The 23,274-nt window shown below is 39.0% G+C and overlaps 2 protein-coding genes across 3 annotated transcripts; both read left to right on the top strand.

Annotated features, from left to right (window-relative positions):
- The first annotated feature begins 349 nt into the window (after nucleotides 1-349).
- Nucleotides 350-8,531, top strand: casp8 (caspase 8, apoptosis-related cysteine peptidase). Of its 2 annotated transcripts, none has more exons than XM_078791390.1 (12): nucleotides 350-596; nucleotides 1,392-1,534; nucleotides 1,606-1,781; nucleotides 1,852-1,957; nucleotides 3,269-3,398; nucleotides 3,482-3,540; nucleotides 3,600-3,648; nucleotides 3,723-3,784; nucleotides 3,878-3,983; nucleotides 5,306-5,433; nucleotides 5,514-5,905; nucleotides 7,293-8,531. In XM_078791390.1, exons 2-12 carry the CDS (start codon nucleotides 1,427-1,429, stop codon nucleotides 7,450-7,452), a joined length of 1,476 nt encoding a protein of 491 aa, XP_078647516.1. In that variant the 5' UTR covers nucleotides 350-596; nucleotides 1,392-1,426; the 3' UTR covers nucleotides 7,453-8,531. The 2 variants fall into 2 exon arrangements, with proteins under 2 accessions (XP_078647516.1, XP_057924752.2); XM_058068769.2 differs by having other exon boundaries at nucleotides 3,875-3,983.
- Nucleotides 8,532-8,698: 167 nt separating this feature from the next.
- tmbim1a (transmembrane BAX inhibitor motif containing 1a) lies at nucleotides 8,699-22,477 on the top strand. Its single transcript, XM_058068480.2, has 12 exons — nucleotides 8,699-8,881; nucleotides 15,272-15,589; nucleotides 15,660-15,727; nucleotides 16,829-16,893; nucleotides 16,967-17,020; nucleotides 18,396-18,446; nucleotides 18,532-18,571; nucleotides 19,928-19,965; nucleotides 20,036-20,123; nucleotides 20,936-21,031; nucleotides 21,124-21,177; nucleotides 21,766-22,477. The coding sequence occupies exons 2-12, from the start codon at nucleotides 15,277-15,279 to the stop codon at nucleotides 21,910-21,912; spliced, it is 1,014 nt and encodes a 337-aa protein (XP_057924463.1). The 5' UTR covers nucleotides 8,699-8,881; nucleotides 15,272-15,276; the 3' UTR covers nucleotides 21,913-22,477.
- Nucleotides 22,478-23,274: the final 797 nt, after the last annotated feature.

The following is a 23,274-nucleotide window of genomic DNA, read 5'->3' as shown; positions in this document are numbered from 1 at the left end:
ATCGTCCGCCATTAAGCACGCCTTTAAACTCAAATATCGTCACTTTGTTCTCGAAATGGAAGCTAGTTAGCTTGAAAACGCATACCCAAAACTGGACGCAAGATGGCAACCTTTTACAAAATATAGCAACTTGTAGGCGTAAATGGTTTCAAACATAAACTACGATTTCCACGTGGTATTAAATTCACACAATAATCAATTATTACTAATAACTCAAGAAAAACATCCATTGCGATGTACGTCACCCACAGTCGTTTTATTTTCAGTCAGCTATCGGAGCAAAGGAGATCCTCTACCCTCGGAGGCTTGAGTGCGAATGAATAGCGCATGCGCACGTTTAGCACGCTCCAAATCCTAGCACATAGCATTTCCGGCCACTGTCAAACTTAGCTAGCAGTACGTACTTCTCATACAGTTCGACATTTGACTTTTAACTCATGAAATAAGCGGTTAAAAGTAAGTTTAACACGGCGCCTACATGGTACAAAGGTGAAAAGTAACTTTAGTTAGGCACCTATATACTACAAAGTAGTATATAAAGTCGGGGAAGTGATATTCTATCGGGGAGTGAAGAAGGAAAAAAAGTCCCGGGAACGGTAAGCTTTGACATATTGACAACAGAATTAACTAAAAACTGCAGTATATCATACTAATTATACTATATATATAGTATATTATATATCATACTAGTTATACTAATAATTATGTGATCTGAATATTTAACGGTGTTGACTTGGAGTGAACGTTACGATTGTTATCTTGACTATTTTACACAATTTGCAAACCGAATCGAGGTAGACTTCTTAAATGATACTACATGCTGACTGCTCTGTGTATATCTTATATTCCCAAAGTGGAGTACCCCCAATTGCCTTGGGGGTACGTGAATAAAAATGAAAAACAACTAAAGCTCACAATTACGAGTGTGCCCGAACGCCTCACGGCTCAAGGAAACAGAATGGAAGTTGTTCTTTGCACCGTTTGTATGGTATGAATGAATAAGTATTTTTTAATTGTTATTATGTGGATGGAGAGTGTTGACTGTCAAGATATCACTTATATTGGTGTTCCAATATTTTGTAGCTTTATCATGATTGCTAAACTTGATCCGGAAATACTGTTAAATTAATGAAGAAATTAATTATGTTCAATATTTCTAGTTAATAAACACAAAAAGTTTATTTTTTTATAAGTATGCAGGAGTACAATGCTTTAGTTCTGAAGGGCTACATGACTGTACTTACTTTTTTTACTTTTGATAGTAAACTGACGCCATACCACTGGTCTACATCTATGTTGCAGTTTTATTTTATCATTACTTTTTCTAATATGACTCATTTATTGTTCACTTTTAATGTTTAATATGTGCTCTTTCCCTATTTTCCCCTCAGTGTCTTAATATTTTCGCTTGCCTCGTGTCATTGGGATGGAGGTGCATACATTGATGCGGATCAGCAATGAGCTAGATTCCTCCGAGGTGGCCGGTCTCTGCTTCTTGTGCCGTGATGTCGTCAGCAAGAAGGACCTAGAGGGAGTGAGAATCACAAATTTAATATTTTTTTGTGTGTGTGTCATTTCATTTGTTTACTGGTCTTTCTATGGCAGATCAGCGATGCAAAGGATGTGTTCTACAGACTGGAAGAAAAACGTCTCCTGGAGAACTGTGACTTTCTCGCTCAGTTGCTCAAAACAATTCGTCGAGCCGACCTCCTCAGCCTCCTGGAGACGAACAGGCAGTGTACAGAAGAAACTGATGCAAAACCTATACTGTCAAGTTACAGGTAAAATCCATTATGATTATATATTTTCTCCCTGTTTTTAACCATATTGTCCATATGCTTTTCTGAACAGGGTGATGCTGTATAATTTATATGACGACATCGAAGAAAAAGACCTTAAACGAATAAAGTTTTCTTTGAAGGACAAGATTGGCCAGAGACAATTGGAGGAATGTAAAGTAAGAACTTGACGTTTCCTTCCTTCCTCCGGGTACTCCGGTTTCCTCCCACATTCCAAAAACATGCTAGGTTAATTGGCGACTCCAAATTGTCCATAGGTATGAATGTGAGTGTGAATGGTTGTTTGTCTATATGTGCCCTGTGATTGGCTGGCCACCAGTCTGGTATCAGGTTTGTATTAGGTACACCTTTTGGGTGTTAAGTTGCTATGTGATGAATTTAGTGCTGTTGGTAGTGACGACATCATAACTGTCACTGTACACTTGTATATTTGCACATTTGCCACCTAGACCTCACAACTAGGAGACCCGAGTTCAATTCCACCCTCGGCCATCTCTGTGTGGAGTTTGCATGTTCTCCCCGTGCATGTGTGGGTTTTCTCCGGGTACTGCGGTTTCCTCCCACATTCCAAAAACATGCTAGGTTAATTAGCGACTCCAAATTGTCCATAGGTATGAATGTGAGTGTGAATGGTTGTTTGTCTATATGTGCCCTGTGATTGGCTGGCCACCAGTCCGGGGTGTACCCCGCCTCTCGCCCGAAGACAGCTGGGATAGGCTCCAGCCCCCCCTTGGGACCCTTGTGAGGAAAAGCGGTAGAAAATGAATGAATGAATTAATTATTTCTTGAGGTCGAGTGGTTAGTGCGCAGACCACACAGCTAGGAGACCTGAGTTCGATTCCACCCTCGGCCATCTCTGAGTGGAGTTTGCATGTTCTCCCCGTGCATGCGTGGGTTTTCTCCGGGTACTCCGGTTTCCTCCCTCATTCCAAAAAACATGCTAGGTTAATTAGCGACTCCAAATTGTCCATAGGTATGAATGTGAGTGTGAATGGTTGTTTGTCTATATGTGCCCTGTGATTGGCTGGCGACCAGTCCGGGGTGTAGCCCGCCTCTCGCCCGAAGACAGCTGGGATAGGCTCCAGCGACCCTTGTGAGGATAAGCGGTAGAAAATGAATGAATGAACAAGCTTTGGGACTCCAGCCAACCACAGTGAGAGCCATTATTAGAACAGTGGTGAATCTTCCCAGCCAAAATGACCCAAAAAGCGCAGCGCCGGCTCATCCAAGAGGTCACAAAAGACCCCACAACAACATCCAAAGAACTGGGCTCCAGCACCCCCCCCCCCCCCCGCACCCTCCTTCACATATCCATATAGTGGTGTGAAATATGGCTGTTTTTATGTTCAAGGTTGTCGACCCCCCCATATAGGCCCTAAAACTCATTTGTATATCACATGTTTTATATAACATAGTTTTTTCATGCCTCTGCTCATACAGACACTAAATTTGTCCTCTTCTCATTCCAGACGGCGTTGGATGTATTTGTAGAAATGGAAAAGGTGGCTTTATTGTCTAAAATGTGTCTTGAGGAGCTGCATTCAATACTGCAAATGGTTAATGAAAAACTGGCAGTCAAAGTCCAGAAGTATATCAATGGTATATAGTATTTACACACATGCTCTTATAAGGTGTTTTTTTTTTGTGTGTGTGTGTTCACCAAATTATTTGACTTCTTGCAGAAGAACCTCTACAGCAGCAGCAGAGCCCATCTCCTGCTGGTTCCATCATGGATTACCAGGTGTGTATCTGTATGGATGTCCAGTCAAGTAAGCTATTGACTCTGGTTTCTTCCTGCAGAATGCCGACAACCTCCCTCTTGTCTCCGTATCAGATACTCAGCCTTCCTGTACGTCTATCAAACTGTTTTACTTGCAAGCCATGACAATTTTTTTTAAATGCAGCTAATCCTGACTCTTTTAGATGACAGGGGGCATATTTCCTATGATGCAGAAACAAACAAGTCTAATTTCCCTTCTGATGAGGTAGATGGCCACTCACACTCTCAGACATCATTGGTCCATTGAACAGTGTGATCATCCTAATTATTTGTCCTTGCACGTGTGCTTATGAAGCAGTATTATGCAATGAATCACAACCCTCACGGTTTGTGTGTGATCATCAACAACGAGGAATTTTCGGGACCAGAGCTGAGAAAAAGGAGTGGAACTCAGGTGGATGAGAGTACGTATTTTTTAGATGACGTCTTATAACCTCTAAGGTTGCACGAGGCGTCATATTTAGCATGGATCAAGGAAGTTTTGTTCATTCATTCATTTTCCATCGCTTATCCTCACGAGGGTCGCGGGGGGTGCTGGAGCCTATCCCAGCTGTCTTCGTGAGAGGCTGGTGGCCAGCCAATCACAGGGCACATATAGACAAACAACCATTCACACTCACATTCATACCTATGGACAATTTGGAGTCGCTAATTAACCTAGCATGTTTTTGGAATGTGGGAGGAAACCGGAGTACCCGGAGAAAACCCACGCATGCACGGGGAGAACAGGACTCAGGTCTCCTAGCTGTGAGGTCTGCACGCTAATCACTAGACCGCCATGCAGCCTGGAAGTTTTATTATGAAATTCTATTTCGAAACAAGATGGCTGCCTTTGCAGATATCGGTATCCGCTTTGCATCACAAAAATGCTGCCCCAAAAAAATCAGACCTCACAATCACGTGTTCCACTGCAAATGAAAATGTCTGCGACATCAGAGTCTTGTGATGCAAATGTATTACTCTTTTGAACGCATATTGTTTTGAGAAGTCAAACTCTACTTAAGGGCTGGTTAGCGCGCAGGCCTCACAGCTATGAGACCTGTGTTCAATTCCACTCTCTGTGCTGTGTTTGCATGTTCTCCCCGTGCATGCATGGGTTTTCTCCGGGTACTCCGGTTTCCTCCCACATTCCAAAAACATGCTAGGTTAATTAGCGACTCCAAATTGTCCATAGGTATGAATGTGAGTGTGAATGGTTGTTTGTCTATATGTGCCCTGTGATTGGCTGGCGACCAGTCCAGGGTGTACCTCGCCTCTCGCCTGAATACAGCTGGGATAGGCTCCAGCAGCACCCCCCAAAACAAAACACGACTATAGTCACATTTATACTCTTTTTATTTACAACATATTGCGCAACTGCAGGGTCTTGGGACACATGCTAACTCGCAAACTAGAGATCTAGCGACCCAAACGGTAGCCTCCAAGTTATTTCCTTTAAACTTGAAAAAGGCAAAAAACTTACCACTTCCACACGGATAGGGAGGATAACTATTAACAGTTATTTAACCTTTAACATGAACATTAATCAAACGTAATAATTTTTTCTGGGTACATGATACCATACAGCATCCATATCAAACTTGCGCAGGCCGCACTAACATTAAACATTCATATCAAGGGGGGGGGCTTCAAACTAGTGTCCTGCGGGCCACATTTGGCCCGCGGGCCACATGTTTGAGAAAAACATGAAGAACTGGTCTAATAGTGTCCTTGTTTTGTTCCACAGAGGCTCTTTGGTCCGTTTTTTCAGAATTGGGCTTCACAGTGAAAGTTTATAGCAACCTGACTGCAGAGGAGATAAGAAAGACGCTAATTACCATTGCTGCAAGAAATTTTTCCGATGAAGATGCTGTGGTGAGCAGAACGACATCAGCGGAAAAAAAAAAAAACTGATTCTCAACAAGTACAAATACTTTGATTTGTTTTGTCTGCAGGTGGTGTGTTTGCTTTCCCATGGAGAAAATAACTCAGTCTTTGGTACTGATATAAAAGAGGTATCCATACGAGAACTGACTCGACCCTTTACAAGTGGACGTGCCCCCACCTTGGCAGGGAAACCCAAGCTGTTCTTCATCCAAGCATGTCAGGGAGGTGGCTATCAGAAGGGCTCTTTGCCATGCCCCCAGAAGCCCAGAGAAGGGGGTGAGGACAAATCGAGTCGCTTGGAAGAGGACGCAGGTCCCATCTACTGTGAGACGGTGCCCTCAGATGCGGACTTCCTGTTGGGCATGGCCACTGTGCCGGAATGCAAGTCATTTCGAAACACATCCACGGGCTCCATCTACATCCAAGAGTTGTGCAAGCAGCTCCGACTATCAGCTAAGAGGTGAGAGATTTTAATAGTCGTTTATAGCAAAAATTAATATGTAACATGTTCTCATGCGGGCGGCACGGCGGTCTAGTGGCCTCACAGCTAGGAGACCATGGTTCAATTCCACCCTCGGCCATCTCTGTGTGGAGTTTGCATGTTCTCCCCGTGCATGCGTGGGTTTTCTCCGGGTACTCCGGTTTCCTCCCACATTCCAAAAACATGCTAGGTTAATTAGCGACTCCAAATTGTCCATAGGTATGAATGTGAGTGTGAATGGTTGTTTGTCTATATGTGCCCTGTGATTGGCCGGCGACCAGTCCAGGGTGTACCCCGTCTCTCGCCCGAAGACAGCTGGGATAGGCTCCAGCACCCCCCGCGACCCTCGTGAGGAAAAGTGGTAGAAAATGAATAAATGTTCTCATACAAGAACCCAATAATTGCATCAGACGTTTACATGAGGAGTTTTTCTCTTTCCGAATGGAATCTTTCCGAATGACCTTTCCGAAAGCAGTGGTGTACATGGAAAGGAATATTCCAATCACGTGTCTACATAACCAACCAGAATAGTCAATGGGGCATGCGCAGTAAAGCGTAAACACCAACATCACGTGATACCGACTTCCTCCACTTTTTCTTTCACTTGTCGGAATAACTATTCCCAGTTTTTCATTCATCCCAGCTGTCCTCGGGCAAGAGGCGGGGCACACCCCGGACTGGTGGCCAGCCAATCACAGGGCACATATAGACAAACAACCATTCACACTCACATTCATACCTATGGACAATTTGGAGTCGCTAATTAACCTAGCATGTTTTTGGAATGTGGGAGGAAACCGGAGTACCCGGAGAAAACCCATGCATGCACAGGGAGAACATGCAAACTCCGCACAGAGATGGCCGTGGGTGGAATTGAACTCGGGTCTCCTAGCTGTGAGGTCTGCACGCTAACCACTTGACCGCCGTGCCGCTAGATAAAGTTCAATCTTGCTAATATTTTATAATTAAGCCCGGAACATGTTTTATATAGATATGTATCTTCTTTTTTTAATAAAACTGGACTTGTGAATGGCGTATAGAAGGGTTTAGATTCTGTTCCACAGATGGCGCTAATGCACACGAAAGCTGCTTGCCAACTTCCAATAAACAACAGAAGAAGAAAAACACCACAAAGAACAACTTTACGTTTGAGCGGGTACCTATACCTAAATCGGATTGGGGAAAGGAATATTCCACCCCTGTGAATCCGATTATATATTCATTCGGATTGACACTTTTCTTTCGGAATGAGGTGTATACAAAGGTTACATTCTTTCCGTTTGAGCAAATAACCTGAATGGAATTGGAATATTTGGGTCCATGTAAACGTGGCTAATGTCATGTGTCTCTGTTTTCTCTTATGCAGCCCGTGTGAGGAAGACATCCTCAGCATCCTGACACGTGTGAACAGGGAGGTCAGCAGAGGAGTGTATTTGAAACACAAACAAATGCCTCAGCCGAAATACACGCTCACCAAGAAACTGGTTTTAAAATTTGTTAATGCGGGCCGAATGCAACTCTCCTAACATGCCGTAGACATATATATTGCGTCATATGCAAAACTGTGCTGGATGTGTATTAATTGCGGTGACAATGCTGATTGGTGGTTAGCGTGCAGACCTCACAGCTCGGAGACCCGAGTTCAATTCCACCCTCCGCCATCTCTGTGTGGAGTTTGCATGTTCTCCCCGTGCATGCTTGGGTTTTTGTCCATAGGTATGAATGTGAGTGTGAATGGTTGTTTGTCTATATGTGCCCTGTGATTGGCTGGCCACCAGTCCAGGGTGTACCCCGCCTCTCTCCTGAAGACAGCTGGGATAGGCTCCAGCGACCCATGTGAGGATAAGCGGTAGAAAATTAATAAATGAACAAGCTTTGGAACTCCAGCCGACCACAGTGAGAGCCATTATTAGAACAGTGGTGAACCTTCCCAACCAAAACGACCCAAAAAGCACAGCGCCGGCTCATCCAAGAGGTCACAAAAGACCCCACAACGACATCCAAAGAACTGCAGACCTCACTTGCCTCAGTTAAGATCAATCTTCATGACTCCACACTGGTTCAAAAACGGCCTGCATGGCAGAGTTCCAAGACTAAAACCTTCTTCATGATCCCCAAGACGTTTGGGAAAATACTTTGTGGTCTGACGAGACAAATTGGAACATTTTGGAAGGTGTATTTCCCATTACATTTGGTGTAAAAGTAACAGTAAAATATGGTGGTGGTAGTGTGATGGTATGGGGCTGTTTTGCTGCTTCAACATGGCAGAGTTCCAAGACTAAAACCTTCTTCATGATCCCCAAGACCTTTGGGAAAATGCTCCACAGTGTCTTAATTGACCTCTAATGCATTAAAAAATAATATTAGAATTGTCCTTAACGCAGTAAATAAACACAATACGGTATGTGTTTGAGATATTAAAGAATTTTAACACAGGATGATGATATTGTCGCGTCGTTACAGCAGAAGTGGACGGATTGATCCGAATATCGAAACCAAGTGTGTAGTGTATTTTTTTACAATATTTTTTGTTGTTGTGTGGTGTATATTGTTACATTGTTTATATAATAATTGTATTATTTGTGGCAATTTTGCTACGTTGTCTTAGCGCAACTCGGTTACTTCCAAAGAAAAGTATCGGCATCAGTATCGGTACTGGCCAGTCTGGTCCCGCCTTTACTCGATATCTGATCGATGCTACATTTCACAGTATCGCCCAGCCCCTCCTATAACCCGGGATCCCAGTGTCGGCCTGGTGGGTGTGGATCGACAAGATTCCTGTGGACTCCACCCAGTTGCCCAGCTCTGTTCCGGGAAATGTTCTGGTCCAATACAGAACGACACACGGCCCGCGACTCACATTGAATCGATTCTATTTCCACACGACACGAAGGAAAAAATAGTCAAGTTTCAAAATTCGTAGAAGAGTCGTCGAACCGTGGGACCAAACACTTGGTATGTCTAATCATGTTTTCCTGTTAAAATGTTAAAACTAGTGTGTTTTAAATGTGCCGTGTCGACATGCTGTGTTATTTTAGTGTTGCTCTTCTCGTCGTGTTTGTTTTGGAGCCTCTCTCCTAAAGGAAAGACTTTTTGTGAGTTGACTTCACGGTGGGAAGCACAAGGACGAGTATTATGTTGGCAAAGGGTTTAACTTGGAACAGCCTGGCTTTGTAGTTGTACACATTCAGAACAAAACTAGATTATATAAGTGGGGAAAAAAGTGTGACTAAAAGACATTGTGACGTGTTTTATATGGAACGTGTTAACGTTTTGTTAGTGTTGGTAATCTTCCGGGGTGCGTTCACGTGTGTCATTTTTGGTGTGGTTAAAACGAGCTCTGGTGCTTTGGCTTGGCTACGATGGTTCATTTAATCAAGTGTGCATTTTCCTACACGTTAATTGACTTCCGGCAAATATGACCTTAACCAGGTTATGTATATCAACCAAAAATAAGAGGTTAATCATAGAGAAGGAAAATTTGATCCAGAAAAATTGATGTTGTTGTGGGTGTGCGAGGTCGTCGAGCAAATTTCTCATCACAAATGCCATTCAATCGAGGTGTATGATTATAGAGCTGCAATAGTTAATTAATCGACAATTAGTGCTAATGTTAACATGTTAGCATGCAAACACCTAGCATATAGCGCTGTGTGTCTGGTTGAGTTCATATTCATGGAAATACTAGTAAGCTCGTGTTGGCAATGTTAACATGCTAACACCTAGCGTCTACCTATACATATGGCTAAAAAATGCTAATGTTACAATGTTAGCATTCTAACATCTAATATCATAATTTTAGGTGTTTATACAAGTGTCTACCCATGAAAACGGCTAAAAATGCTACTTAGCTAGTCATAGCATCGCAAAAAAATGTTGTGGGGTTGCAAGGTTGTCGAGCAAGTTTCGCATCACAAATGCCATTCAATCGAGATTCATGATTATAGAGCTGCTATAATTAATTGATGAATCGATAATTAATCGACAATTAGTGCTAATGTTAACATGTTAGCATGCAAACACCTAGTATATAGCCCTGTGTGTCTGCTTGAGTTCATATTCATGGAAATACTAGTAAGCTCGTGTTGGCAATGTTAACATGCTAACACCTAACGTCTACCTATGCATATGGCTAAAATATGCTACTATGCTAATGTTACAATGTTAGCATTCTAACATCTAATATCATAGTTTTAGGTGTTTATACAAGTGTCTACCCATGAAAACGGCGAAAAATGCTACTTAGCTAGTCATAGCATCGCAAAAAAATGTTGTGGGGTTGCAAGGTTGTCGAGCAAGTTTCGCATCACAAATGCCATTCAATCGAGATTCATGATTATAGAGCTGCTATAATTAATTGATGAATCGATAATTAATCGACAATTAGTGCTAATGTTAACATGTTAGCATGCAAACACCTAGTATATAGCCCTGTGTGTCTGCTTGAGTTCATATTCATGGAAATACTAGTAAGCTCGTGTTGGCAATGTTAACATGCTAACACCTAACGTCTACCTATGCATATGGCTAAAATATGCTACTATGCTAATGTTACAATGTTAGCATTCTAACATCTAATATCATAGTTTTAGGTGTTTATACAAGTGTCTACCCATGAAAACGGCGAAAAATGCTACTTAGCTAGTCATAGCATCGCAAAAAAAATGTTGTGGGGGTGCAAGGTCGTCGAGCAAATTTTGCATCACAAATGCCATTCAATCGAGCTGTATGATTATAGAGTTGCAATCGATAATTAATCGACAATTAGTGCTAATGTTAACATGTTAGCATGCAAACACCTAGCATATAGCGCTGTGTGTCTGGTTGAGTTCATATTCATGGAAATACTAGTAAGCTCGTGTTGGCAATGTTAACATGCTAACACCTAGCGTCTACCTATGCATATGGCTAAAATATGGTACTATGCTAATGTTACAATGTTAGCATTCTAACACCTAATATCATAGTTTTAGGTGTTTATACAAGTGTCTACCCATGAAACTGGCTAAAAATGCCACTTTGCTAGCCATAGCATCGGAAAAAAATTAAAGACCAAAAGCAGTGCTACATTTAATATTGAAAAGCTGGTAATTTAATTACACAATAGCACACAGAACTGAGCAGGTGGCCGGTATTTTGATGTAACGCATTAAGTTACTCAACTACACGATGACATAAAAAGCACAACACGGTGGCTGAATGGACGAAATTAACATAACAAGCCAGTTACAGATTAGCAAGTTAGTTTACCAAGCTCCCAATCTCATTCCACAGCACTGAATGCATTGAATACATTGTAGTCGGTGTTCTACTCTCCGGCTCCTATTGTTACACATAGAAGTATAATCCGCCAAGTCCAAGCCTACGGTACACTAACTCTCACCACCAGTTATTGATGATATTAGGCACCTTCTATAAAAGGAAAGTTGCAACGGTGTCGCCATTTTATTGAGACAACCTTTTCTGTTATTGATTCAGATTTCATGTACAGCACTACAAGCACTCGTAATGTCCTAGCTAATTTTGTAACGTATTATTTTAATCATAGCAAACTGAATCGTAACTTGCAGGTGAGGTGGTGACGTGCAGCGACTTTCAACGTGACCTCACACGAGAAGCAGAAAGTTTCACTTCCGTCTTTGTGAGCATCTGGTAATCATTTAGACAAGATATTTAAAAAAAAAAAGAAGAAGAAGTCGTACAAAAGAGTGCATCAAAACATGTTTTTTGAACTTGGGTGTACTCACCTTATTCAAAATAGGGGCCTCACTACTCTGTTTATTTGTTTTTCCTTAATTGTGAAATGTAAAGAATTATTCTTACTGATATATTGACAAGTGAAATAATAGTATGCTGATATGAGGTACAGTGGTGTGAAAATGTTGAAATGCTTCCTTCCTAAGTTGTCATGCTTAAGTGATTGCGATCTATCAAATAATTTTTATTATTAGTCAATGTCAACAAAACTGAACACAAAATATAGTTTTTAAATGAAACCTTTTATTCATTCATTCATTCATTTTCTACCGCTTTTTCCTCACGAGGGTCGTGGGGGGTGCTGGAGCCTATCCAGCACCCCACAGCTGTCTTCGGGCGAGAGGCGGGGTACACCCTGGACTGGTGGCCAGCCAATCACAGGGCACATATAGACAAACAACCATTCACACTCACATTCATACCTATGGACAATTTGAAGTCGCCAATTAGCCTAGCATGTTTTTGGAATGTGGGAGGAAACCGGAGTACCCGGAGAAAACCCACGCATGCACGGGGAGAACATGCAAACTCCACACAGAGATGGCCGAGGGTGGAATTGAACCCCGGTGAGGTCTGCGTGCTAACCACTAGACCGCCGTGCCGCCCAAACCTTTTATTAAGGGAAACAAAAATCCAAACCTACATGGTCCTGTGTGGAAAAAGTAAAAACATAACATAACCGAGTCAAATTGAGATCCATTAGCTTGGAAAATGTTCTAAAGCTATTTCCAAAACTTTGGGACTCCAGCAAACCACAACGAGAGACATTATTAGAAATGCCGAAAACATGGAACAGTGGTGAACCTTCCCAACCAAAATAACCCCGAGAGCACAGCGAGCGATGACCCATCCAAGAGGTCACAAAAGACCCCACAACAACATCCAAAGAACTACAGGCATCTTTTTGCCTCAATTAAGATCAGTGTTCATGAATCAACCATAAAAATGACACTGCAAAAACGGCCTGCATGGCAGAATTCCAAGACCAAAACCACTGCTGAACAAAAAGAACATTCAGGCTCATCTCAATTTTAGTAGAAAACATCTTGACCTTTGGGAAAATACTCTTGGAAGGTATGTGTCCCATTACATCTGGCCTAGAAGTAACGTTGCATTTCAGAAAAAAAACATGATACCAACAGTAAAATATGGTGGTGGTAGTGTAATGGTCTAGGGTTGTTTTGCTGCCTCCATTGATAAATGGAACCATGAATTCTACTGTCTATGCCAGGGGTCCCAAACATGCGGCCCGCGGGCCAAATCTGGCCCGCAGGACACTAGTTTGATGCCCACGCCTTGATATGAAAGTTTAATGTTAGTGCGGCCCGTGCAAGTTTGATATGGATGCTGTATGGTATCATGTACCCAGAAAAAAATTATTACGTTTTGATTAATGTTCATGTTAAAGGTTAAATAACTGTTAATAGTTATCCTCCCTATCCATGTGGAAGTGGTTAAGTTTTTGGCTATTTAAGTTTAAAGGAAATAACTTGAAGGCTACCGCTAGCTCTCTAGTTTGCGAGTTAGCATGTGTCTCAAGACCCTGCAGTTGCGCAATATGTTGTAAATAAAAAAAGTATAAATGTGATTTTTGTGTTTTGTCATGTCTACAGGGCTCTAATAATGCTTTGTTCATTTTAATCTGAAAAAAATAGTCTACCTACCAACTATATGTGGTTTCTTAAGTTTTTATTATTTGCCGTTTTATTATTATTATATTTATTTATTTTTTACTGATTGATTTTCTTTATTCTTGATTTGTTTATTTATTTTTCATCTTATTTTGTGTAGAAAAATAAAAAGTAAGATATTTGAGAACAGTGGAATGTTTTATCAGAGCTTTACTTGTAGAAAATTGGAACCAAAGCAAAGTTTTTTTTTTTGTTTTTGGAAAACCTGATGCGGCCCAGTCTCACCCAGACTCCGAGCTCCATGCAGTAGACTATGTAGAATCTGAGTACAGCAGTGGGGGAAAACGGCAGACCATTAGTGCAACAGTGCATTAGTGCTATTAGTGCAAGCAGAGTATTCCTTTCTTCCATCTTTGGCTGTGCTCTGCTTATGTAGATGTCGACCTTTATAACTACTGCTAACATTAATTACTCAAGTTGACGCTATGACAGTTATGGTTTACATGTGTTCCAGAACCTTCCTGTATGAGATTTTAGTAGACATTTTAGCCCACGGAAACTATTACTTGTATCGCTAATCATTGCTAAACATTTAACACATGATAAAATACTATACACTAATATTTTTACTTACTTATCACAGGGAAGCGTTGTGCTGTCCGCCTCCTTTTTTAAAAAAGTGTTTGCTTAGTAAGGAGGAGGCAGTTTTTCCACTCTTGAGTGTTGTTATTTGCTGCTGGGGATGTGACGTCATGGCAACGCAAGGTGGGGCCAGCTGTTGAATTCCTTGACTGTGTATTTCCCTAAAGTCACAGTTAAAATAGCTCAGTGGTTATGTCGCTTTTTTAGGGGGAATTTAGAACAGTAACGTCAAATAATTGAATTAGGGACATGTTTATGTAAGCATTGGTGGAAATAAGTATGTCGGAACAATTTGGAGTCATTTTATGATAACTAATGTTAGTAGCTAATCCAATCTACTTTATTGATATAACCATTCACACTCACATTCATACCTATGGACAATTTGGAGTCGCTAATTAACCTAGCATGTTTTTGGAATGTGGGAGGAAATCGGAGTACCTGGAGAAAACCCACGCATGCACGGGGAGAACATGCAAACTCCACACAGAGATGGAGCGTGGAATTGAACGTTGGTCTCCTAGCTGTGAGGTCTGCACGCTAACCACTCAACCGCCGTGCCGCCCTGACAATTAAAATTAAAATTAAAATTAAAATTAAAATTAAAATTAAAATTAAAATTAAAATTAAAATTAAAATTAAAATTAAAATTAAAATTAAAATTAAAATTAAAATTAAAATTAAAATTAAAATTAAAATTAAATAAAATAAATAAAGTATAAAATAAATTTTTTCTACCGCTTTTTCCTCACGAGGGTTGCGGGGGTGCTGGAGCCTATCCCAGCTGTCTTGGGGCGAGAGGCAGGGTACACCCTGGACTGGTGGCCAGCCAACCACAGGGCATAAAATACAATAAAATACAATAAATAAAGGTACAAATTGAATTTAATCCAAAACTAAAAGATCAAATAAGAAATAAAATAGTAAAATAGATATTAAAATATTAAAAACAAGAAGCAAAGCAATAAAAGATAAAAAATAAAAAGAAAGAACTAAAAGACACAGGACCATACGACTCACTCCGAGTTAGACGAGACTTAAAGATACGAGACTTCAAGCTTTCGATGTTGGGGGGGCCTTTTTTTACTTGGGAGGGGAGAGAGTTCCATAGTTTGGGGCTCGGTCTCCCCTGGTCTTGAGTCTCGTCTTGGGCACCACATGTTGGAGCTGGCCCTTGGACCTCAGTAACCACGCTGGAGAGTAAATTTGGATGAGGTCCGAGATGTATTTGGGGGCCAGCCCATTCAACTGTGTCCATTCCCATCAGTCATCTTCTTCTCATGTTAAATCATATCATATTCTCTCATCCTTTCAGCAAACATGTCCAGATCAGACTACCCTCCAGGGTACAATGACTCCCACGGCCCACTGTACACACCCCAGGGCGGGAATTACCCTCCGCCCCCTGCGTATGGATTCCCAGCCTATGGTGGACCTCAGCCGGGGCAGCCTCCCGCTCCCTACCCGACAGGTCCAAACGCTCCTCTCTTCCCTGGCCAGCCAGGAGGCTACCCTGCAGGTCCGTATCCAGGACAACCGAACCCCGCTGGACCTCCAGGTTCAGGCTACCCTAGTCAGCCCCCTATGCCTCCCATCATCCCGCCTACCATCCCGTCGGATGTTATGAGCTCTGGTAAGACAGTAGCTGCTTGGACAGTCAACATTCTCATGTGTGACTTTGAATTGTTATGTTTTTGACGTAGATGATGATTTTGCTGCCAGAGGAAGCGACTGGGACAGTCTGAAGATTCGGCACGCCTTCATCAGAAAGGTAAAACTAACGACAAGTTGCATACACAGCACAATGAAATTATTTATCAAATTATATACGTAATCACTGCGTGCTTGCCCTGACCTTCCCACCTTCAAAAAACAACTCAAAACCCACTTGTTTAAATTCGTTTTTAATGTGCCCTGCCCCACTTTTAGCCTTGTTTTTAGCTCAGAACGAATGTATGGATATTGTATTTTAATGCATCGTTTACTGTGTTTTTACTCAACTCTATTTTTTCTTTATTTTTTCTTCACTGTAAAGCGTCTTTGAGTACTCTGAAAAGCGCTATACAAATTAAATGTATTATTATTATTACCAACAGTAAAATATGGTGGTGGTAGTGTGATGGTCTAAGGCTGTTTTGCTGTTTCAGGACCTGGAAAACTGTGATAAATAGAAGCATAAATTCTGATAAAGGAGAATGTCCGGTCATCTGTTGGTGATCTCAAACTGAAACCAACTTGGGCCGATGCGACTTATTCCCTTGAGTACTCTGAAAAGCATTATACAAATAAAATGTATTATTATTATTATTATTACCAACAGTAAAATATGGTGGTAGTAGTGTGATGGTCTGGGGCTGTTTTGCTGCTGCAGGACCTGAAAGACTTGCTGTGATAAATAGAAGCATGAATTCTACTATAAGAGAATGTCCGGCCATCTGTTGGTGACCTCAAGCTGAAACCAACTTGGATCGATGCGACTTATTCCCTTGAGTACTCTTAAAAGCATTATACAAATAAAATGTATTATTATTACCAACAGTAAAATATGGTGGTGGTAGTGTGATGGTCTAGGGCTGTTTTACTACTTCAGGACCTGAAAAACTGTGATAAATAGAAGCATGAATTCTACTATAAGAGAATGTCCGGCCATCTGTTGGTGACCTCAAACTGAAACCAACTTGGATCGATGCGACTTATTCCCTTGAGTACTCTGAAAAGCGCTATACAAATAAAATGTATTATTATTACCAACAGTAAAATATGGTGGTGGTAGTGTGATGGTCTAGGGCTGTTTTGCTGCTTCAGGACCTGGAAGACTTGCTGTGATAAATAGAAACGTCCCCCATTCTGTGTGTGTGTGTGTGTGGTTCAGGTCTATTTGATTTTGGCATCCCAGCTCCTGGTCACCACTGCCATCGTGGCCGTGTTCACCTTTGTGTGAGTATCCTTCACACTTGGTTTTGTCTCATTGTCTGCAAACTGTTTGAATATGTTTATCTGTTTCTCACAGCCAACCTGTCAGATATTTTGTGCAGCGGAACCAAGCAGTCTACTGGGCGTCATAGTGAGTTGAAACACATCTTTTTAAAAATGGGAACAAAGTTGTGCATACCGGTTATGGTAATGGGTTTTATTTCATTTGAACATGCGTCAGATTACAATTGAATGCATCACATAATCAGTTCACAGTTCCACATGTCCAAAAGGAGTAGGAAGAAGCAAAGCTTATTAAATCCTACCCCTCCATCTGGTACTTTTACAATCAGTAACTGTTACATTTGTTCACTTCCTGCTTTCCTAATATAGTTTAAGGTTGTTTTTTTTTGTTATTGTTTAGTTTAGTTTACTTTAGGTTAGTTTTATTTGTTTTGTTTTTGTTTATTTGTTTAGTTTTGTTTTGTACCCCTCCATTTGGTACTTTTACAATCAGTAACTGTTACATTTGTTCACTTCCTGCTTTCCTAATATAGTTTAAGGTTGTTTTTTTTGTTATTGTTTAGTTTAGTTTACTTTAGGTTAGTTTTATTTGTTTTGTTTTTGTTTATTTGTTTGTTTTGTACCCCTCCATTTGGTACTTACTGTTACATTTGTTCACTTCCTGCTTTCCTAATATAATAAAGTTTATTTATTTACTGTATTTTATAATTTTTAATTTTTTTTATTATTATCAAATTATTGTTTTTATTTTATATCGTATTTCTAAAATTTTTTAATTATTTATTTATTTTTGTCGCATACCGAAGTACGAGGTGATATGACCATCCAAGGTTCAAGACTCTTCATCCTTGTATTTAGCAAACATCAACTGCTTGTATTGTTTCTTGAATTGGCTCATCGTTGTGCATTGTTTGAGGGTCTTACTCAATCCATTCCATAGTTTGATTCCACATACTGAAATGCTATGGCTTTTTAACGTAGTCCTAGCATATAAGTGTTTTATTTAAATGTAGTTCTTCCCTGAGATCATATTTCTCCTCTCTTGTAGAGAAGTATTGGATGACATTTTTAGCTAATTGGTTATTTTTAGCCTTATGCAGTATTTTAGCTGTTTGAAGATGAACTATATCAGCAAGTTGAAGTATTTGTGATTTTAGAAATAAGGAGTTAGTATGTTCTCTGTAGGCGGCATTATGAATTATCCTTACTGACCTTTTTTGCAGTACATTTATCGAGTGAAGATTGCTTTTATAGTTATTACCCCATATTTCCACGCAATAAGTAAGATATGGTAGAACCAGAGAGCAATAAAGAGTGTGGAGTGATTTTTCTGATTGAGAACAAATTTTGCTTTGTTCAATATTGAAATATTTCTGGCCACCTTATGTTTTATATATTTGTAATATGAGGTTTCCAGCTCATATTTTCATCTATTGTATTTTCCTTCACTTTTTCAATGTCTACACCGTCTAATCTTTAACTTCATGGTTGATTGTTTTTAGCGCCGTGTACTTCATTACCCACCTTGTGCTGGTCTGCTGCAAGGGCCCACGGTAAGTGTGCCGCCAGAGTGTATTCATGCAGAAAATATTAATACTAACCTGCATTCTACTTTTCTATTCCCACTCTTGTCTGTAGGAGGAAGTTTCCATGGAACTTGATATTGCTGCTTATCTTTGTAAGTTGGATAACTGTTGCAAAATAGGACACATAATGGCAATTTTGTGAAACGTATTGGGTCAAACTGAAGGAGTGAAAGTTTCCATTTTCCGTAAAGGGCGTGATGAGTCGGCACAAAAGCCCTGAGTCACGCACTGTTTGTTAGTGTTGTACGCATGTACGCACAATACGTAATCTGGTTCCACTAGTTACACTTGCGTAACTACTGTTGTGTGCATAGCCATATGCTGCTGTTGTAAAGAAGCCTGGCATATTCTAAGACATTCTAATTAACTGTAAATGTAGAACATTTGGTTGTGTGACCATATTTTGGGTAAATGAAACCAGGACACTTGGTATGCCTACTCTGTATGGATAGAAAATTGTTACATATCACAAAATGTGATCTATAACCATTAAGACACATAGATAGACAGACTTCTCAGAGGTTACGCAACATGTTTTATTTTTTTGATTTATTTTAATTTTTTTCATGTTTTTATTTTATATTTTTTATTAGATTTTATTTTTTATTAGATGTATTTATTTATATAGATTTTATTAGATTATTTCAAAACAAAACATTTTTTATTTATTTGTATTTTTTATTAGATTTCATTTTTAGATCTTATTAGATTATTTAAAAACAAAACATGTTTTGTTTATTTATTTTTATTTTGTATTTTTCATTAGATTTCATTTTTAGATTTTATTTTTACATTTTATTAGATTATTTCAAAACAAAACATGTTTTATTTATTTTTATTTTGTATTTTTTTATTAGATTTTATTTTTACATTTTATTAGATTATTTAAAAACAAAACATGTTTTATTTATTTATTTTTGTTTTGTATTTTTTATTAGATTTTATTTTTACATTTTATTAGATTATTTAAAAACAAAACATGTTGTATTTATTATTTTTATTTTGTATTTTTTATTAGATTTAATTTTTACATTTTATTAGAGCATTTAAAAACAAAACATGTTTTATTTATTTATTTTCATTTTGTATTTTTATTAAATTTTATTTATAGATTTTATTAGATTATTTAAAAATAAAACATATTTTATTTCTACAATTTATTAAAAAAAATAAAACATGTTTTATTTTTAAATAATCTCTAGTGGTGAGCACGCAGGCCTCACAGCTAGGAGACCCGAGTTCAATTCCACTCTCACTGCTTTAACTCAATTTACTCTTTTTTTTTTTTTTTAGTTAACTGTTACATTTGTTCACTTCCTGCTTTCCTAACATAGTTTAAGATTTTTTAATAAAAAAATATATAAATATAATTTAGTTTTTTTAATTTTATTCATCATCATCACCATCCAATGACATAATGTTTTTTTTTTTTTTTTTTTTTTTTACAGACTCTGGCACTGTCTTACATGACTGGCTCCATATCCAGGTAAAAAAAAAGTTTTATTTGATGTATCTAGACATTTTTCTTCCATAATTGTGTTCATTGTTGCTTTCAGTTACTACGATACAAAGGCTGTGTTTCTTGCTTTGGCCATCACAGCCGTGGTTTGCATCGCTGTCACGGTCTTCTGCTTCCAAACCAAGGTACTCGCCGTTTCATTGTTTACCAGATCGTTTTCAAACATCTCTCTTTTACATACAGTAAAGTCTCGTTATATCGATATCGGTTATATCAAAGTACTGCTTATTACGATGCTATTTTCATTTCCCGGCAAATTTCTAGTCTTTTATGATGATGATGATAATTAGTTCCGGTTATTACGATAATCCGGTTACTACGATGCCCTTTTCATCTCCCGCCAGCCAATTTGGTCTGCTTATATCCATACAAAAGCAGCTTAAAGCTGAATCAATATTTGCTTAAGGATTTCAATACCACCATTAGCGAAATCTGTAAACGGCGTATTGTTTGATTTTCGACTAACACTGTTTCGGCTTTTCCACCGACGGACGGTAATTAGAGGATTACAGGTAATTAATATGAGGTAAGTATTAAACAATCTTTTGAAGTAAATGAGTAAATATTTGTATAATTTAGAGGGAAGATTCGGTGAATAGACTTAGTGTTTTCATGACGAGGATGATGAGGATGAAGAACCAACTGACATAGCATACACACCTATTCCAACGAAGACACAAGCGTACAAATACATGTATTTAATTGTGTTGTATTCCGATATCTTTTTATCGCTTGCAATAATCACTGTTTTTCATATGTACATGCTGGCGCTCGTGGTTTCTCTCGTGTGTATAAAACAATGTCGAGTGCATTATTGCCCACTTTTAATGCAGTTCGGCGCAGGATCGGATATATCGATAGTCCGGTTATATCGATATTTTTTCAGACTCCCGAGAATATCGATATAACGAGACTTTACTGTATTCTGATTTTTAAGGTGGACTTCACCAAGTGCCAGGGCTTCTTTTGCGTCCTCGGGATTGTCGTGTTTGTGACAGGCATCATTACAGTCATCGTGTTGTCTTTCAAATACGTGAGTTCCTTATTATTTTCCTAAGAATGCCGACTCCAAACAGGAATTTTGCCGTCAATTTTATGCCTGTTTTTTTTTTTTTTTTTTGGCAGATCTACTGGCTTCACATGCTTTACGCCGCCATAGGAGCCATCGCTTTCACTCTGGTGAGTATTTAGTATTATCACATACTACAGTATTAATTGGCCCTGTACCCTAGAAACCGCCCATGAATGATACGGGAAAAGGCCGAAATGATACTGTGTCAAAGCCCAGGTCCAGTATCAGCCCCCCGTAGCTGTCCACTATCGTGGCCGTGAAACAACCAATCAGAGAACAGCATACTAGTGCTTAGTGTCCTAGTGCTTCTCCAGTCACCAAAAAACCCAAACTTGATTAATGGAACTTTAATTGTCAGACATTGATAAGATAAGACTGTTGATAAAATATTATTGTTGAAATATTTTTGCAATTATTGTGTTTACACTGTTTAGATATAATACATGTAATAAACTGAACATTTTTGTAAACAAAATGGTCTTTTGATTAAATAGTACGTGATAATAAGCTCATGATTAAATAGTATGTGATAATAAAATCATCACATGGTTTGTCTGGTATCAGACCTTCGGTCTCAGGCTGATACTGGCACTTGGGGGGGGGGCCTGATACCAGACAAACCTTGTGATAACCTATAAGTATTTGATGGCTTATAAAATGTAAAGTTACATGAGTTTTCTTTCACGCTTTTGCAGTTCTTGGCGTACCACACGCAGCTCCTGATCGGAAACAGGAAGTATTCCATCAGTCCAGAGGAATACGTGTTCGCCGCGCTTTCCATATATGTCGACATTGTCCAGATCTTCCTTTTCCTGCTGCAGATTATCGGTTCTAGCAAATAAATCTCAAGAGGTATCGTCAACATCCAAGAACCATTCCATGCTGTAAAAACCATTTTGCTTTCTTTCCAGTCATAACTAGAATGTATAAGAAATAATTCTGCACATCAAGAATATTACTTAAGGGCTGAATTTAAGATTGTGTTATTGCATAAGACATTTCTATGCACTTTTCTTATATATTTCTACAATTATAAACCCACAATTACCACCCTGTTGTCCTGATGTCAAATATTTATATCTGCATGTAGATTGTAGTGCTTAACTTTGAAGTGCCTTTTGTTAAATATTTTTGCTAGGCTACAACTTTTACGTACTAGTTTAGAGCGGTTTAGGGTTACATGCATTATTTTCTACTGTAGTATATGTTGCATAGATGTACTTTGGCCACAATCCGGCACTTGTAGGAATAATACAGTCTTGATAAAGGATGTCAAGGGTGTGAGCTCCCCCCACATTGACCTTGACTTAAAACAACACATCGTCAATGTATGTGGGGGGTGATGTTTTGTAAATATGTTCTGTTTGAGGTTTCATATAATAAATATTTTTATTTGTGAGCTTTATGCGTATGTTGAAGGATTTTTGTAAATTCAACACCTAGCTGAATAGTGGTTGTGTGTATATAATGGTAAGTATTTATATAGATGTGCCTATAAAAATGGTTCATATGCTACTATGGTAATGTTAGAATGCTAACACCTAGAACAGGGGTGGGCAAACTACGGCCCGGGGGCCACATCCGGCCCACCAAATGTTTGAATACGGCCCGCCCAATCTTTCCAAAGTATTTCATTTAAACTCAACATACAACCTGGCATCATGGCCTGAGCCAACCTTTTGATGGTTTTATCAATTTCGGTTTTTGACATGATCTGTTGTTTACAAAGTGCTCCTGAAAAAAGGGACACAAGCACATAATAATAATAATAATTATTATTATTATTAGATTATAATTATTATTAGAACTATTATGATTATTATAATTATTATATTAATGCTAATTATTATATTAATTATATATATTATTGTTATATTTGCATATTTTACATAATAATATAATTATTATTTTAAATTTATTGTAATTATTATATTTTATTATTTTTAAAATATTTAAATATAAATATAAAATAATAAATAATAATAGCAGATTGCGTGACAATTTTACAGATACAATAATACCAGGTGGACTGTTACGTGTAAAATATATATAGTCTGCCCCCCCCCCCCCAACGTAAATTTTGTCATATCAATGCTGCCCGCGAGTCAAAAAGTTTGCCCACCCCTGACCTAGAATGACAGTGCTAAGTATTTATATATGTGTCTAAAATAAAAGCTAGTAATGCTAACACCTTGCATGATAGC

Source organism: Doryrhamphus excisus, linkage group LG6 (assembly GCF_037039965.1).
Source record: "Doryrhamphus excisus strain RoL-2023G ecotype Guam linkage group LG6, RoL_Dexc_Guam_v1.1, whole genome shotgun sequence".
Lineage (NCBI taxonomy): Eukaryota > Metazoa > Chordata > Actinopteri > Syngnathiformes > Syngnathidae > Doryrhamphus > Doryrhamphus excisus.
Note: the sequence above shows the minus strand (reverse complement) of the source record. Positions and strands in the feature narration are given on the sequence as shown.